Genomic DNA, 19293 nt, shown 5'->3' on the forward strand with positions numbered 1-19293 from the left:
TACTTGACGACCCAATTTACCTATGGTCTATATACATGAACATGATGAGTTGCCATTCCAGAGGACGAAGGTGTATCTCCTCTATCATCTCTCTATCCTCTTATCATGTAAATGCATATATTGAGAGTGCACAAACATTTGAATTCCAAACAATTAAATTGTAACATTCTGATTCATGTTACATGAGTATGTTTGAGTGTAAAGACGGCTATATGTTATTTTTAATACAAAATATTGATACACAAAATAAAAATTTTACCTTAATTCCAATGTGAATAGGAAAGTCCGAGGCCAAGGCAGGTTGCGGATGTAGTGCCGGCAACAGCGGCAGTGGTAGGGGGCAGGACATCATAGTTGCGCCAACCTGGAACAAAAACATTTTAAATTTAATATTATGACTATTGTTGATTAATGGAAAGTGTCGGAACCTAGTGGTTTACTACTCTGAATGATACAAGAGGTCGCGAGTTTAAATTAGGCCGTCACCATAAATAAGTTTACCGCAACATTGACAGTTGACAATGCCTCTATTCCATGTGAGGTAAAAAGTAATAAGGGTATGTATACATATTTTATATAATAATAAATATTATAATATATAGTATAAGTTACTAAAATGTATAGTTAGTACAATAAGTTTCTATTTCGAATGTTTATAATTAAATAAATAAATAAGACACTTTTATATACTAAGTAACATATCACATGTTGACTACATTAATACGTAACTCCACAACACATCAACAATCAAACATCCACAACTTATCTCTTTTTTTTTATACCACTTAGGTGGCAAACAAGCATACGGCCCATCTGATGGTAAACGGTTACCGTAGCCTATGGACGCCTGAAACACCAGGGGTGTCACATACGCGTTGCCGACCCGGTGCCGGTTGTCTTGAAAAACCCCATGCTGTAGTCTCGTGGGAAAACCTCGGCGGAAAGTTCATTCCACAATCTAAGTGTACGCGGAAGGAAACTCCTCTGAAACCGCACTGTCCGAGACCACTTAGGTTCCAGCGTGTGGGGATGAATTCCCTGTCGATGGCGAGCTGTGTGATGGTAAAAGGTAGCCGTAAGCATCATGTCAAACAATTCATCAGAATCCGTTGTATATTCGGTAGAACACACAAAGCGATGCGAAGTCTCGCCTCAAGCTAAGTGGTTCGATATCGTTTGAGAGATTGAGATCATCGACAATTCTCATAGCACGTCTCTGAACCGAGTCAAAAGGACCGAGCTGGTATCCAGGTGCTCCTGCCCAAAGATGAGAGCAGTACTCCATGTGCGGCCGAACTTGCGACTTATACAAAAGAAGTCTCTGGTTCGCAGTGAAGTACCGCCTCGCTCTATTCAACACACCGATTTTTGGATGCCAGCTTGACCTTTTCTTCGACGTGACTACGGAACTCAACTGTACGAGAGATGTCGACACCGAGAATCCCAATGCTATTAGAGATGGTAATGGATGTGTTCTGGAATTGCGGAGCCACAGCAAAAGGGGTTTTCTTCTAATTTACATTAATTTTACAAATCATTTATAAAAGTAGAACGAAAGAGAACCATCCATATCGGTCGTTGGTATAACGTTAGCCAAAAATTATGCACGAAAAGATAATGTCTAATACTGAAGTATCTTAAAAACAACAGCAAATTAATACTACGAAAAATTTGTAATTAAGTTGAAATCAAGTCTAATTATAAAACTATTATGCTGCTTATATAAATTGTGTTAATATAATTATGTCAGGATACTATAGACGCGATATCTTTTTATCTCTAGTTTCTCATAGTTTCATGAGCTAGATCTTTGTTGCACATAAAATGTTCATTTCATTCTCGGATATAAAAGGATTGTTTAAGATTTTTTGTTGAAATATATTTTATTACCTATCATACCTCATGTCTCACATAGTAACTGTATCATATATGATATCTATAAACTTATACCCGTATTACGAATGTAATATTTACATTATCATTTATTTAGAACGTGAACTAAACGTAAACACGTACGTACATCCACTTAGTCACGGCGATTAGACCAATCGACCGTATCAATAAAAATACATACAACATCGAATACGTCGCGAACAATTCAGTTAGCAATGTATTCGAAAAGCCCGGATAAACTCTGTAGATATGCCTCTCTAATATTCCGTATGGACCGGTACGCCCGCTGAAAACGTTATGAATAATATATACGAGTGAATGCAGGGCCGGTCGTGGGAGATCAGTCGGTATTACGTACCGTGACAAATATAAGCGACGAACTGACAGCACCATGTTGAAATTTATTTATTTTCATATTTCATTACTGTTGCATAGTCAAACTACGATATAAGGATTTAAACAAACAACTGCTTTATTGATCGAATGAAATTGCTTACATGAAAAGTAAAAACATAAACACCCACAGCAAAATTAAAAAAATAATGATGGGCTTGAGTTATTTCACTTGCGGGGACAGTACTCCACATTTGCCTTGCCTGATATTTACAGAACCCGTACCTATACATTGACAACTAGACAATACCTGCGACTTCGTCCACGTGATCATGATAAAGCAAGTAAATAAAGTTACCTATGTTTTTCTCAATGCAAATGACAAAACTGAAAAGCTGTTAAGACGTAACTCCATTTTTCAAATTTATTTTCGATATTAAATTCTTTAATTCCTATTAAGATAGGAAAGGAGAGGCGACATTCGTTCCCATTATTAGCAATAATTGAGATGAGTCATAGACATAGTCATCATACCTCCACCTAATCGCCCTCGGAAACCATCTTAGTTGATTTGTATTTTGTTATCATCCAGTTTACGTCTAGTATAAACCATATATGAGGTACGTAATCAGGAAGCGGATTCATCAATGTTCGACAGGCATGGAGAAAAAATTACTTACAAACATTCTGCAAACTACTTCACATAACTCCGCGTCAGGCGTATGCATTCCTCAGTACGTAGGCGCATGGTTTGACGCAAGCAAGTGTAGAGAGTTCTATGCGATTTTTCAAGATAGCAGTTTTAATCCTGTCTATGTTCTGCATACAATATGTTTCCAAGCCTAATTTTGTGTAGTAAATTGCGGAATAGACTAACGTTTTTAACTCCCATAGTGTAAGTCATTATCATCATCATTTTAGCCCAGAAGACGTCCACTGTTGAATAAAGATCTCCCCCGACAAATGGACTATCCAATACAAAAATAATTATTAAATTCGAACCATTAGTTCCTGAGATTAGCATGTTCAAACGAACAAACTCATCAGCTTTATAATAATGATAATGATGAAAATATAGAGATTGTATATGTTAGTCTCAAGGAAAACGTATTTAGCTAATTTTATTTAAAGTTAGTCGTATCATTTTAGGCCATATTATTCAATAGCCTTAAGCAATCATATACTGCCAACAGGTTTATTTTATTATTAATTAATAAATATTTAATAATTTCATAACATTTATGTTATTATTAAATTTAACTATTCTATTTGTAGACCTTTTAAAATTGTATATAGTCTCAAGGTATATCTATCTCCAATAAAATATTTAGTACTGAAGTATTAATACCTGTAACTTAATGGTTTGTTTATTGCAACAATATGTTTTTACTAAAAATAAATACTATTAAATAAACATGTAAATGAAGTGAATGAGTAATTTTGTATTCCTTTTTTTTTCAGAATAAATCACTAGTTGTTACAAACAAGGGGCCTATTTAACCCAAGATACCGTGCATTGTAAATTTTTAGACCCCTTCCGAAATTAACACACTGCGATACAATGTGAGTTTGATTCGGAAAGGATACAAAGTTTTAATCGAACGCCGACGGAACGGACCCGAGCGCACCCACGGGACTCCTTGTTACAATAAATTAATTAAACTATATATGATTATTTAATGGCCAGCATGAATTAATTATACGAGTTGACATTGACGATAGATTGAATAAATACAAAGTTTTGAGCAAACGCTCATTATTTAATTGATTAATTAATTTATTCTTAACAACGACTGTGCACTACACTCTTCATCAGTTGATGTACCAGATTGTTCAACAGTTTAACTATGTATATAAGTACTTTATTGTTGTCATTTTTTTTCCCAGAGCATCATGTACAGTTGGTTATATAATATGCATTTGTTAACTTATATAATAGTAAATTTTGTATTATAATAATGCATATAGTATGCTAGAAACACTATGGAATTGGTAAAAGCTTTTTAACTCATAGAAACCTATCAATTTCTAAGGAAAACACATAGTCTGTAATAACAGTTTAAACGTTCCTCCTAAAACTTCAGATTGTAAACATTTATTTATGAAATAAAATAAGGACGTTTACGTTTCTAATGAACAGAAATAGAATAAAATTTGATACATACTGAATAAATGAAATCGTAGATTAAATTGTAGCATTAAACAATAATATGGTGAGTAAAGCCGCGGCAGACAGTTAGTTCTCAAAGACCATTTATTAAATGGCCACCAATATTGTCAGAACCTTTAGAAATGTAACCATAATATGAACGATTGCACATAAGAGTCTTGTGAGTTATGACTTGATGCATTTTTCAATTTCCATTCCATTTTATGTCAAATGCAAAGATTTATCGAAACGCACAAATATGTGCTTACGGAATATCTGTGTGTCTGTTATATAAGTGTTGTTACGTGTTAGCCTTCTAGTTCCACGTACATACATTTTATATTAGTTATCTTTAAAAGTTTTTATTATATATTACTAGCTGTCCCGGCAAACGTTGCTTTTGCCATATAAATTAATAACGCTATAAAAAAAATAGGGGTTGGTGATGGAAGGGCGAAAATTTAAGGTTGTATACATTTTTCAGTCCTAAATAATAATAAAATGAAAATAAAATATTAATTTTATTTTTATTTTATCATCTCTTACCACTTAGGGGTATGAAAAATAGATAGTAGCCGATTCTCAGACCTGACTGACTGACCTGAATTTGCATATAACATTTTATAAAAATTGGCCGTCAAGCCGTTTCAGAGGAGTATGGTAGCTAAAATTGTGACACGAGAATTTTATATATACGATATTTCATGTTATATAACATAATTTGTTATTGTTGTACTTGGCTGTACAACAATAACAAATTATGCCGGTCTAGAATAATAAATATAGCAGTAGTGTATTAAATCAAATCAAATCAAAACATATTTATTAATTTACGTCTATTATGATAAGTCAAATTTACCGTCAGTCAGTTCGGAATGCTTTGAATGCTTTTTGAGAACTGAAAAGAAACTCAGCTTGTATTCTTTTCAAATATTGTTTGCAATATTATACCATTGTATTCTATTAAACCAATTATATAATAATCTTTATATAACATAAGTTTTATTTTGATAAAAACAATGTATGTAGAAATTTATTCCTAACCGTAAACTTGATATCCGTCAAAATAATATTGATATTAATTAGATCCTGACAAAGTCATATTAAGATTGATCAAAACGGTTATGAAATGACTAGAAAACGAATAATAAAAATCACTACAAAAGTGATGAACATATAAAGTGCCGTAGCACGGAGAATCGTCTCCTATTTAAGTCGGTTGATAAACTAACAATATAATGATACAGTCAGGTCGACATCTCCGTTAGTCACTTGCGACATAGTTCACTAATCCCATTAATTATAATTACGTATTCATTAACGTAATTAACGGAGTTAGGTAACTGTCATAATATTAAAACTTCGGCTTTGGAATAGTTGAGCGGTTTTGTATTATTAAACTAGCATAACATTGTATCAAAGGTTTGTTGCTGTAGAAAATGATACTATATTCTCCACCATCAACAATATTTTGTCTTGATTACATATCTTACGGCGGCTTTTAAACTAGATTTTCTATATGATGGTAATTATTTTTCTTCTGTGAGCAGTGAATATGTTTACGAATGAAAAAAATTATCAAGTTCAAGTTTTAGCCCGAACTATATGCCAAGCAAGTTAGCGTCGAAATAAATCAAGGAGCCTTGTACTGTATTATTACAGTTCCTAGGGTCATCTTCTAGCGCCATCATCAAACCAGCATTTACTACTCTGATAATTTTATCAACTTAATACTATTGTGCGCATTTAATAAGAAAGTATGTATAGTTTCAACTCTAAAATATGCCAAAAGTGAATACTAATTAAACTAAAAAATAGAATAGTGTAAAAACAGTTCTTATTTATTATTACACATTTCTTAGTACTTAAGTTCGTAATTTTATAATGTTATGTCTACTTAGCAACTAGAGTAGCTAAAATCAGTAACAACTGTACTTATTACGAATCGAATAACTTTTTGTTCGCTCTAAAACACATCTAATACACAATTGGAAAAACGTATTTCTAATTTATAAGGTACTTTGACAATAAAAATGAAATATATTTTAATAAGCGGGCGATTCTTATAACCATTAATTCACTGGTGGACGATTGGCTTTCTATAATTTTGACGGATCCAATTATTTTATCGCTCCTTTCCGAAGTCTGAATGCCCTCGAAATTAATTAATTAACTATTGGTTTAATTAAATCATCCCAGGCCTTGCTAAATTTATTCTTTTGAAAATGAAACAAAGTTTTCTACTTAAATTAATACATCAATGAAGTAAAAGCAAAATCATTTGTTAGTCCTACTTAGCAAACATATAACTACATTTATATATCTGCAAAATTATTTCCAGAATTCTCTAGTTTATATCTATTTCTATTTAAAATTTCTTAATGGATTTGTAGTATTTTGTTAAATATCAGTAGCATGTATGAGACATGTATGAAGTATTAAGCACGCTATTGGAAGCGGTTGGAATTTGATCACCAACGGGGAAGGTATGCTTCCAACAGGTACTTCCAATCGGGTTTCCCCGCTGATTATTAGTGGTCTCACTAATGATTGCGGATTTAAATAAGGTAATACAAATCCGTTAAGTAATGAAATTGACTTACACAAATAACACCTAATTCGAAAAATATATAGAAAATCTTTTCAATTTATGATTAACAATGTTACGGAAACGATATGTTGAAGTAGATACTAACTGACACAATAAAGATTATACATTTACAAAATATAGTCCAATTTCAAATTTTGGCATTTTTAAATGGATTGATATAAAAATTATGTATCTAGTATACATAATTTTACAGTATCTGGAATAAGTTGATTGGCCATAAAGTTGTTACGTTATTTCTCAATAAAAGCGACGCCAAGAAGCACAGCAAGTAAAATTTTTGAAATTATTATACTTAGAATCTTAGAAATCGAAGAATTAATTACTATGTATAAAAATTGTATAGCAATTTTTATAAACCTACGGGGCAATAACTTGTATATTAAAAATTTGAGGTTTGAAAGGAATAGGTCCAGACAAAGCCATACATATATAAGCCTATTACCGTAGCAATAGAAAGGTAACATTTTGAAATTAAAAAAGTTTCTCTAAGAAAACTCGCAAGTGTATACTGAAAGATCAGTATCGTGACTAATTGAACAGTTTCTTTTATGTGTATAGATTCTTAAATAAAAAGTAAAACCCTCAATTAATCAAAATTGGTACGTAATTACCTATTGTAGAAGTTTGAATATATATTTGGATTGTGTAAGACAAGCGCTTTTACCTTAGTTGAAAATAATTGGAGTTTTAAGATCATCTCAGTATACGTAAAGGCGATCACATAGCTCCTGAATCTATTATATTCCCAGGAACCAGTATACCCAGTTTAAACTATTTATTAACTATTTAATTAGCTGGGTTATTATTATTTATTTCATTTATTCCTGTAGCTTAATTTTTAGACTTATTAACAACTATTCGTACATCAACTCTTATATATGATTATACTGTTATTATACTTTCAAATTTTCAGCCGAATTCTCCAGCCTTTTTTACGTGACACCTTAACACACAAACATATAGTTTAAGCCTCATGATGATTATCTATATCTACATATTTAATTAAAATTGGAGTGTCTGTTTATCATATTGAAATAACCGTTTTTACTACATGTATATGAATATAAATACAGTACATACACCAAAATAACATTGTTTACAATTTTTGTCTGTCTGTTTGTTCCTGGTAATATCTGAAAGGACTGGACAGATTTTGATAGGACATTGGCAGGTAGCTGATGTAATAAGGAGTAACTTATGCCACTTTTATTTTAGATTTTTTTTTTTAATTTTAGGAAAATAATAAATTCCACGCGGACTTATTCGCGGGTACAGCTAGTATTACGTATAATGATACAGAATCAGAAATGTGCGTGGACGCGCTAAGATAACTATGTTGTTAATTAATTAAACTGTTCGCACGTATAATTAGATATCGCGTCATATTAATCTTCCACTTGATTAACAGCCAATAACATATACGGTTTCTCATAAATCTAATCGTATAACTCATTATAGAGAAGATATCGCTTCAGCGCAAAATATTGAAGTCCGCGTTGAAATATTATCAGGATCTGCATGTTAGGGGTAATGTTACTTCATAGTAATATATACTCGTACTTTAAATTAGAAATATGTAACATATTAACTACGGCATAAAGTTTGTGGTTGTCTGACGGTACACAATGCACTGTTATTCCCAAAATATAATATCTGCTGTTTTTTTCTCAATGCGTAATTAAGAACGGTACGGTACCATCAATCTAAATTCTAAGCTTGTTTGCTAATAGATAGGTAAATGATTAATCTTGGAAAAACCTGTGCTACTTTCCGAAGCTTTAAATCTCATTTATAAGAAAAAAAGTTGTTTAGAGAAACTGCTGTACAGATAAGTACAGAAACGTAGATTGTACATTTTAAATCTCCTTGTTTAAACAAGTGTACTTAGAATTATTAAACGTTCGTTAGGTTTACTAACATTTATTACACTTTGTATTTTAAATACGCGTTGTTTGAAAGAGCGTAATGTGAGTGTTGAATAAATAAGGTTTAGAAAAATTGTACCGTAATTTATTTTTTAAAGAACTTACGACTGTAATCTAAATGGTAGTCAGAGATATTTAAGCCGACTGTGAACATAGAAATTGTATTAAAGAGTAAAATGAGTTCTTCCTTATTACGTTTATAAATATTAAATTACACTCGTAATTCAGAATACTGTGAAGCTGATTACTATCGCCTAACCGAACAGAACAGAGGTGGCCCATTTTTAAAAGATATAAACTTGGTTTCTAGTGACCTGATTTAAGCAGATTAGTGTACAACATAGTTGCAGTATTGGAAGGATTTCATCATGTGCAATAGAGGTAGATAAGACCCTTATCCTAGGTGGCTGAAGCGACCGTTGTGAAATGTGATAGTTTCGCAAAGAACTCGATTTTTAGGGCAAAACTTTCATTATTGAGTCGACAAAGTCGTACTCACACGTAACAAGAAGATGTTATAAAGACAAATTCTATTAATTTTAATATTGCAGTCTTTGGTAATTGGATGCTTTTTTGTCAGCTCTATTTTTTTTAAATATTAGTACTAAGATAAGAATTTTATTACATTTGTATATTATATCATATATAAATATTTATCTCTAAAACTTTGTAAAGTCACTTGTATTTATTTTCTATCTAATGCGAAAGATGAATTCTGAAGTATAATTAAAGTATGATAGAGTGTAACTACTCCTCATACTCTATCTTATAATTCTCCACTGTCCCGCCAGCGTAAACCGTCACCGCAGGCGGTGCATTATTCCATAATCATAGATAAAAAATTACTTAAGAGTTCTTAGACAAAATGTCCTTCTACTATATATTTATTAATCATTTTATTATATATCATTAAAAAAATAATTAATACAGCACAGACATGCGTGAACAACGCAAGTCTTTTGTAGTCAGGTAAATAAGACAGTTGTAGTACTTACTGTAAAATTAGACGATGACTCGAAAAGTTCATGAAGATAGCTGAAGTTCCCTGGATCGGGTTCGAGAAATATTGCAATGGTTAAGACATTGAACAACTTTACCTCAAGATAGGTCGGAATCCGCTTGTAGGAGTTAAATAACATAATATTCACGACGACATCTTTTTAATTAAATATATTAAATAAATGTCAAATATAATACGATAGTTTTCAATACTATAATCTACTGGAATGTAATGAAATGTAGAAACATTTCATTACATTCCAGACTATAATATATAGAGACTATAATTTACGTAAAGAAATGAAACAATACCACGACTTCGTGTACATTTAATTAGTAATATAAGTACCTAGTCTATATTTTTCTTTGTGTCATATAAAGAAAAAAGTAAATCACTTATATATAAAACGCCCTTAATAAAGAAATGGTTGATTCCTCACATAAATTTTCCCCCAATATTTCACTACACATATTAATATTAACATTATAAATGCGAAAGCGTGTCTGTCTGTCATATTTGGTTGTTAACTTTTATTACTGTCGTAATACTAATAAATAAAGTACATTACAAAATACATACATACTTGATATTATTGGCAAACTAAAAATAAAGTAAAATTAATTGCATTTAAAAATGCACTTATAACAGTGCCCATTGCTAAATCAAACATTAACTTTGAACAATTCCTTAAGAATTAAAGTCGTTCTAAGCACTAAGTTAGCGATTAAGTTGCAATCACGCCGGTGCAGTATGGCACACTAAGTTAGTACAAACAAGCGGACAGCGAGTTGTATTGTAAGTCAGACACAGCTAGCCAACTTGCACGATAAGTTACAGCAATTAGTTGTGTTACATTTGTGCTAATTGTATTCACATTGTTTCATAAGTGTTACAAACTAACTAAATTTGTCATCTATACTTTATAATATACTAGCTGACCGTGCTAAGGTTATTTTGCTATATAAATTAAAATCGCTATTAACAAATAGGCTTTGGTGATAGAAGAGTAACATTAAGGGTTGTATGTATGTTTAATGCCACATTATAAGTTTAAAAAAAATTGTCCATTTATTAAAATCAGTATTAAAAATAGTTACATAGTAGCTGATTCCCAGACTTACTGTATATGCATATAAAATTTCATAAAAATCAGTCAAGCCGTCGGAGGAGTATGGTAACTAACATTGTGACACGAGAATTTTATATATAAGAAGATTATTTTATATTATTGCAAACAAACTGACGGCCATCTGATAGTAAGCGGTAACAGTCGCTTGTATAATGTATAAAATATGAACAGCAATACGATCATCACGTTATCATGTGGCATCCAGAGGACTACAAATAAGATGTCATCTCTTTTAACCTTAGCTTACAAAGCAGCTGCTTGGCGACAGAGATTCCTATTTCAGACTTAGATTTTACAAGTCTAACTCGGCGAAACATTATTAAGGGACATATTTTGTTAAAAGAAAAATAAAATTCAAAACCACTGCACCGATTTGTGAACACCGATTTGTTTGTTATTTTTTAGTGGCTGTTTCAAAGGTATATTGCAATACAGAATTTATATAAATATTATAAAAACGAAAAGTGTGTGTGTTTATTCACTGTATGGTACTGCACTGAAAGTAGTCAATCTGAAAGGACATACAAATATAGACTGTATTTTCTACAAATAAATGCGGACATGAAAAAGTGGTTAAGGGCTGTACGATTCGGACAAATTTGGGGCTATATTGTATATATATATTATGTATATATGTCTATGACTAGATGACTGTTTGAATTGTTCCGGTATATTATAGTCTTTGTCTACCCTAATAAAAATAGACATAAACTAATGTTTGATGATCTATAAATTCGAAAATAATAAAATACTAGTTAATGTTATATAAAATATGACAGATATCAATTAGATTTAGGTATGTAGCTTGATTAAACTCAGTATTTCCAATATGAATAAAATACCGACAAACAAGAAAACAATAATTACAGAACAGTACGGCATGGTAACAGAAGTTGTCTATCTCCTCTGAAATTATGAAATTTAAACAAGAATTTATTATAGGTTTCAATGAAGTACACGAATTCCGCTCGTCCACAAAATAGATCCCGAAGCAGCGCTCAAAACACCTAAATTAGTTTAATAAATCTCGTCATTACGCCTTGAAAATATTCAGAACAGTAAAAGCGTTATTTCATAACGAAATCTCTGCCGCCTATTCGAGCCTAATTAAAACGATTGAAATATTTCATAACGAAGTGAAAAACGCATTAAAAGTTTATCGGCGGGTCGTTTGTATCCTCCGCTTTGGCTAAACAAAAACAAAGCCACAGAGTAAAGCTATACAAAATGTACTCAACCGCGAAATGTCAGCAGGTAAAAAGACAAAGTGGAAGTTAAAAAGACTGTACCGATTCTATAATTATTCGTCTTCGCGAACAATTTAAACTTATTATAATCATGGCAACCACGTGATAAAATTGATTAGTATCACCGCATTGTCGCGTAGATGTACTTTTCAAAAGATTATTCAGATATTTATTTATGTTTGTAAAAATATTGTTGTTATAAATTTTATGTTCACAGTCTTCAAAAGTAAATTATAACTTAATTAAGGTTGTATCGTTGTATATATTGTAATATATTGTGGTATTCCAGTATTAATAACAGTAGTAATATATTTTTCAAAGAAAGGGTACAATAATCCGAGAAATATATAAGAAAGCAAATTATTGCAGAAAGTGATGTAAACTATAATTATCATTTCATTTATCACCATGAAATAGCATTACCTATTTACTGTTGTATGCATGATATAATAGGTACATTTATGTAAGTATTTTCATCAAATATTTAATTAAATTAAATTTTAATTCAGTAACAGATGTCAGAACTACTAGTTTTACTTTTAATTCAAATTCATTGTGGTGATTTAAGTTATCTGTAATTTTTTTACGTTATAAGGTAGAATATAGTATACATAAGTATATATTATTGTGTACATATACTACACTTCTTTTAAATAAACATGTTATAATATATTCTCATCAGTTTTACATATGTTTTGTATAATGTAAAAGAACATTCTCGTATCTTAAAATGTTGCAACAAATAAAATACATGTTATACGATGATTTTTTGTTAGAAATCAGTGTTACATTACGCATCTATTTATAATTTATGACAGACACTTATGGCAAAGATGAGAGTAAAATCAATCATGTTTCTAGCGCATAAGATCAAATAATATGACAAAAAAATAATATAATAAGACACTTCTTTGTCTATCAGGCAGAGCAGTACGATGGAGATATTTAAATTACTAACATTTATTTTTTCTCAGAGTTTGTTGTTGTCATAAATTAATTTTGCAAGTTAGATTGCGGCCCAGAGTCGTCTTGAACTGAGATTTTCAATTTAACGGCCTGCTGTGTGTGACGTACTCTCATATGTTATTGTATTATCATTTTGTTTTATGATAAATAATCATGTTTACTTTGTTACGTTTGCCGAAAGTGTATTATGTTACAATTTTCGTGTTTGGAAATTGTTCTTCAAGAATTATAATTTATTTTGGTTTGGTATAGAAGTAAAAAGTAAATTTTGTTTCTATTCTCAAAGTTAGTATAAATATATTTAATAATTATTACAAGTCAATTCTTGTAAATTGAAACTGCATCATCCATCCATCTAAATAATATCTAAATAATAAAGAAAAAATATCAGGTGACAAATTTGTTATATACTGATTATAAAAAATCTGGGTTTTGCCGGGTAATAACATTCACTTAACTGAATTACTTGATTAAACAGTTGCACTTAAATTAACTAAACCAATTGCACCAAACTTTAATACTTCAACGTTCATATTTCTAACTTAATTCACCGAGTAGTTATTCAAATTAAACTAACCGTAGAAGATCAACTATCTTTAAAATATCTTAACGTAGCAAAACTATTACGGAGAATTCATTGAAAACTGCAGACAAAGTACACTTGAAATGGTAGACAACTAATTTCAGCTTACCTGAAGTTATAGTAAGGAAAACAAACTCTAAACTGGTATTGCTCAGGCTTATGAAGACATTAGTTTGTGGAACAACGTTTGCCCTAGAGACAAGTCCTGGAGAAGTCAAACTAGACGGAACATTGTGTTTGACTGTGCTAACAAATGTTGTTTATAATTTGTGCACATTTGAGTCCATCTGTTCTTGATTAAAAATTGAATTACAGACTTAGTAGATAGCTTTTACAACTACTACTGAGAATATGCATTGAAAACTTAGTTGGATGTTTATCATCTTAGATTAACAAATTAATCAAAAACTGACCTTGTTTCACTTAAGACCTTGTTGAGTTCGACATAGAATTAAACCAATAATACAGGGTCTAATTCATTCAAATAAAGAGATACAATTATTCTATCAGCGTATTATTTAGATTGAAACTGAAATTACGGTAGTGTATCTTTAGTAATTAAATTAAATTAAAAGTAAATTTTTAATCGAGTCTTTTTTTTAACGAAGGCCTACTAGCTATTTTGTAAATATTGTAATATAAAGTGATGATACATACGCTTCTTAAATTCAGAATGTATTCTAAAAATTTAAACAGGATGCGAAATATGTTGTATTATATTTATATACTGTTTCATAAAACAATATTTAAAATACTAAGAAATTATTACTTACATGCAAAGTCGCATCTACAATCGGTTGATAAACTATCCGTGAACATATTAGCAGTAAACATTTTGAGTATTAAAAAATCGACTCACATATAGAATGTAAGAGGTATTTTAGCAGCGCATTCATAAAGTTTTACTACTTATACGCAGTAAAATCCTTATTAGACATAAATTAGACTCGACGTGATCTAATATCGACATTGTTGAGACTCGAACATTGTTATTCATCAACCATAATAAGTAACGTCATCGAAAGATAAAATATTTTTCTATAATCAAAATTTCTGAGTACACGAATTGTACATATTACATAAACAGGATATTATCACAATAATATTATTTATGAGCTCCCATATGAAATATTATAAATATAATATAGTACGTCACTTAATTAAAATATATCTTTTATATTATGTGTACAAGTGAAGTTTACAAATTGATACGCTTTTGCACCAGACTTGGATCATTTCGCCTGATTTCCTGTTCCTAATACGCAAGGAAACTCTTGCTAGGTTCATAACAGAGCTTTCTATTTACAGATATAAGACTATTTCTGCCCTAAAGAGATAGGTAGGTATTATTGTAATATATTGGTGTGAATCTAGATATCAATGGAAACTCAAGAAGAAACTATCTTAGGCATCAGAAGTATAAACTCTAAGTGCACTATATCTGCTACAGTAGATATTTGAGAAGTTTTTATTTATTTATTTATCATTATCACAAAATTTTGCATCACATAATATTCTCACATTTGTAAAATAAAAAATACACTTATATTTAAAATTATATACATATGTGTAGCTGGTAATGAACATGTATTGTATATTTTATGATAGCCATTTATAATTACTGCCGATACCCTCTGTTCTTCCGGCCTATCTCGAAATAGATCTTAAGGATCATAATATTGTATACATATTTTAGTATAACTTATTATGATACTCGTCTTCTTCATCCACGGGTAAGATAATTTTAACACTATATATTTCTAACATAATAACTTGTGGTCGGCGATAGACCTTACAATGCCTCAACTCACCACATACGACGGTCCACGGTACCAAATTTAAACCGATTTCAAGGGGAGCTTTCAAGAGGGCTTGGAACGTCAACACTGCATACAAACGTTAGAGTAACTAGTTTCCATCAGCGTTTCGATCAGATTAATTGCCGAGCATTCTCGGCAGCATCCAAGGCCGGCATGTCAATGGAAGCAATTACTTGCAACACACGCTCTATAAGTACACATATATACATTTTACATGTAATATATGAAATTATTCTAAAATAAATAGATTTTCATGTAATATTCAAAAATATTACTCTGTATAAAAGAAAAATAACTCGGGAAATACTGGGATAAATATTCTTTATTTACCTTACCATGCTTCCTGAGTTAATGGATGTTCCAATCGATTAATAAACATATCCTATGAGCACAACACATCTCAATTTAGGGTTTAGACGTGTAATATCAAATACTTACTACGCCTTTGTTCCTTTCACAGTTATTGAATGATGGATTGCTTACCAATAGCCGAATGGCAGCTCGCAAACATCCACTCCATCAAAGAAAAAACGACTCTAAGGACGTTTTATGCGTGCCATCTATCTAATGGCTTAAGGTCCAAGTTACTTTGCATGATCTCGAACAATTTTCACAAAGATGTAAACGCCAACCAATGTGTCAGTGGGCTGATGGGGAAACTTTTCATTTTGCCGATGTATCGAGTGGATGTTGGAAGAAACAATTTTCTTGCTATTTGGAAGCTCATTTTTAACGTTATTGAGTGGTAACTTTACAGTTGAGGGGTTTGGTGTTTTTCGTTTATTTTCCTTTAGATTGATCATTTATATTTCAGTGAGTTATAGCGTGTGTGTAGATTGTAGTTTACATTTTTTTAGTAGGTGTAGTGCATAATATTGAAATATGTTGTTATGAGTACCTACGAGTATACTAATATTATAAAGAGGCGGCGGAAGGCGGATTTTGTATTAAGGATTTTAAACTTCAGATCCACTGCACCAAAGTCATTTTTTTTTTATTTTATTATTATATTATTTTAATCTTTCATACAAACGTAGAACACATAATCGATTCAGTAGGGATTAGAAGGAAGTACACTTCTTTAATTTATTGAACACTTTTACATTTATTAGGACTAAAAACTCAGTACGGTCACACAATAAATAAAATGATGTTACGATGAACTCTCAAAACACGTTCCCGACGGATTTATTGGTACTACATGATACGTATACTAATACATAAGTAGTTCATCAGCCAATTTTATACCTCACACGCAAATACTAAGTTTTATTTTTTTCATTTAACCCGGTAGCTAACGTTTATTTGTTATTTATCGCCGTAACAAAGGTAATAGAGAATATATATTGAGGGTAGTTGTATTTTCAAAGCGCTCAGAGAAAAACAGGAAAACATATTGAACATCCCACGACTGTTAATGGTATTTATTTATTCTGTTGCACAGACAAATACAGAGACCAATAGCTGTGTAGGTGCCGCATGCAATAAGTGATAAGCTGAGAGCGGTTCAAAACGTAACTTTATTATCTCTATAGACAAAAGATAAAAATAAAATAATATACACATTGTTTGGAGTATTACAATATATCAAACATAGTATCTATCTTTTGAGGACAATAATACATGTATACCATACTGAAGTATGAACAGATTAAAAAAAAACGTTAGTATCCAAAGCCGTTTGGATTTCAAAAACGAACTTTTTACTAGAAAATTATATACATTTTAAGGTTTGTAATATATATGTGCATTTTAAAAAAGGTAACTGATCGCGATCTGTACATAAAAGATAGATATGAGAATATCTCATTGAGACTATTATTTGGGGAATTTATTAACATAATAGAATCCTAAACAATGAATGTTAGAATTATTATTTTGTTTGGTTGATTGTACGTTCGTGAACTCCAAGAAATAGCTTAACCGAAATGAAGGTTTTTTTTACTAATGTGTTATAGTAAGCTTTACTTAAAATTTTGCTTTGTTTTCTAATGGGTTTACAAACAAAATAGTTACATAATTATGTAATCACAAGCTCAACCAGTTCAAAATATTCTTGTAGATATCTGATATATCTAGATCAGGGTTACCACAACAGTAACATTTGATAATTAAAGATATCGTTCATTCGTAATTAAGCAATTAATGATGTATTTCACGGAATGCCTAATGAATACGAAATAGGCAGAGTTATGCCAAATGAAACGCAAGATTTATTCTAAATGTACAGTTAGGTATATGTCTAACACCTAACAAATTTATTGAAGTTAGAATAATGTTATGCCAATATATACTTAGCCAATATTACTATAAAATCTGTATTATTATATAATATTATTCTAAAACGCTAAACTGTATTTATTAAACGTTGTACTGTATGAATGTAGAGCAATATGAGAACTTATCGTGGGTATACAAGCATAGAAAACTTTTGTTAGTAAACCGATTGTAATAAAACAAACACTAAATTTTAAGTGAAGCTTACTATTATAAATTAGTGCAAATTGCCTTCAAATCTGTTAAGTTCTTTCGGAGATTAGAGCGCACAAACATACAGGCAGAAAAATTCTGAACACAGTAATTGTTTTAAGTTATATTACGTTGAGTAAGTCTTCGAATAAAAGTTTGCTCTTTACATCTTCCAAATACCAACAGCTATCTGTAATACCTTTATTATGTAGTATGTACCCTACATAACATATTTTTCCCTATTCATAGGGAAAAATATGTTCACCAAACAAAAATATATCATGTGGAAAAATAATAATCTGTATTTATTTAAAAAGAAGGTACCATCAAGGTAATATCATCGCCTCAATGAAGATATTATCATCATTGAGGCCATGTACTGTGGAAAATATTAGATATTTTTCAAGTAGGATCTTTGTATATATATAGACATTTCTACAGTAATTCTTACTATTAGGATTCTTTAAATTCTCCACAGGGAATTGTCAACCGCAGATATCGAGCAAAGGAAGCCAATGAAAGCTGTTAGCTGTTAATATGAAGAAAAGGCTGTGAGCGTAGCAGAAGACAATTACTTAAATACAAGTTACTTACTTCAGTGTATTTTACTTTATGTATACATTTACCTATTTTTATACAATACTCTTATTTTTCCTTAATTCAGATAGAACCTAAAACGATTGTATTTTTGTATAATACTGAAGAAAGAATAAATAGGCATTGTAGTTGCTCTAAATTTTTTGTTACGTAAATGCTAACTTAATAGTAGCAATGCCGCTGGCAGTGTACGTATGGCCAAATGTGGGCGTTTGTAAACATATAATATAATTACAAAATTCGTACTAGTAAAAGCAAGTTATATTTTAATCTAACTTTATTAAATATCAATGATTAAAAAAGATACAGGACATATCCTTTATCAATTTTTTGTATGGATATTATTCCTTCATTCATCTAAACGAAATCTATATTACTGTATCCAATGGGAATTCCAATTCTGAATGAATATCTCGAACTAACAGTTATTGTGCCAATGTTAATGTGGTCACAATTTAATTTTGCAATTTAGAAAAAAGTAAAATTATATATTTAAATTTATTTTCAAACACAATTTTGTAAATAAAAGTAAAACCGCTTGTTTCCTATGAATTGGACATGCGTTAGGCCC

General features: G+C 30.8%; 1 protein-coding gene across 1 annotated transcript in view; it reads right to left on the bottom strand.

Annotated features, from left to right (window-relative positions):
* Positions 1-19293, bottom strand: part of LOC131843702 (polypyrimidine tract-binding protein 1) — a 455306-nt gene that overhangs the window by 268845 nt on the left and 167168 nt on the right. Inside the window, exon 2 of the mRNA XM_059192399.1 lies at positions 260-364. Within this exon, the coding sequence (XP_059048382.1) occupies positions 260-352 (93 nt within the window). The 5' untranslated portion in view covers positions 353-364. The remainder of the gene's footprint in view (positions 1-259; positions 365-19293) is intronic.

The sequence above is a fragment of the Achroia grisella genome, unplaced genomic scaffold (assembly GCF_030625045.1).
Source record: "Achroia grisella isolate CSIRO2021 unplaced genomic scaffold, CSIRO_AGI_Agris_v1 utg327, whole genome shotgun sequence".
Taxonomy (NCBI): domain Eukaryota; kingdom Metazoa; phylum Arthropoda; class Insecta; order Lepidoptera; family Pyralidae; genus Achroia; species Achroia grisella.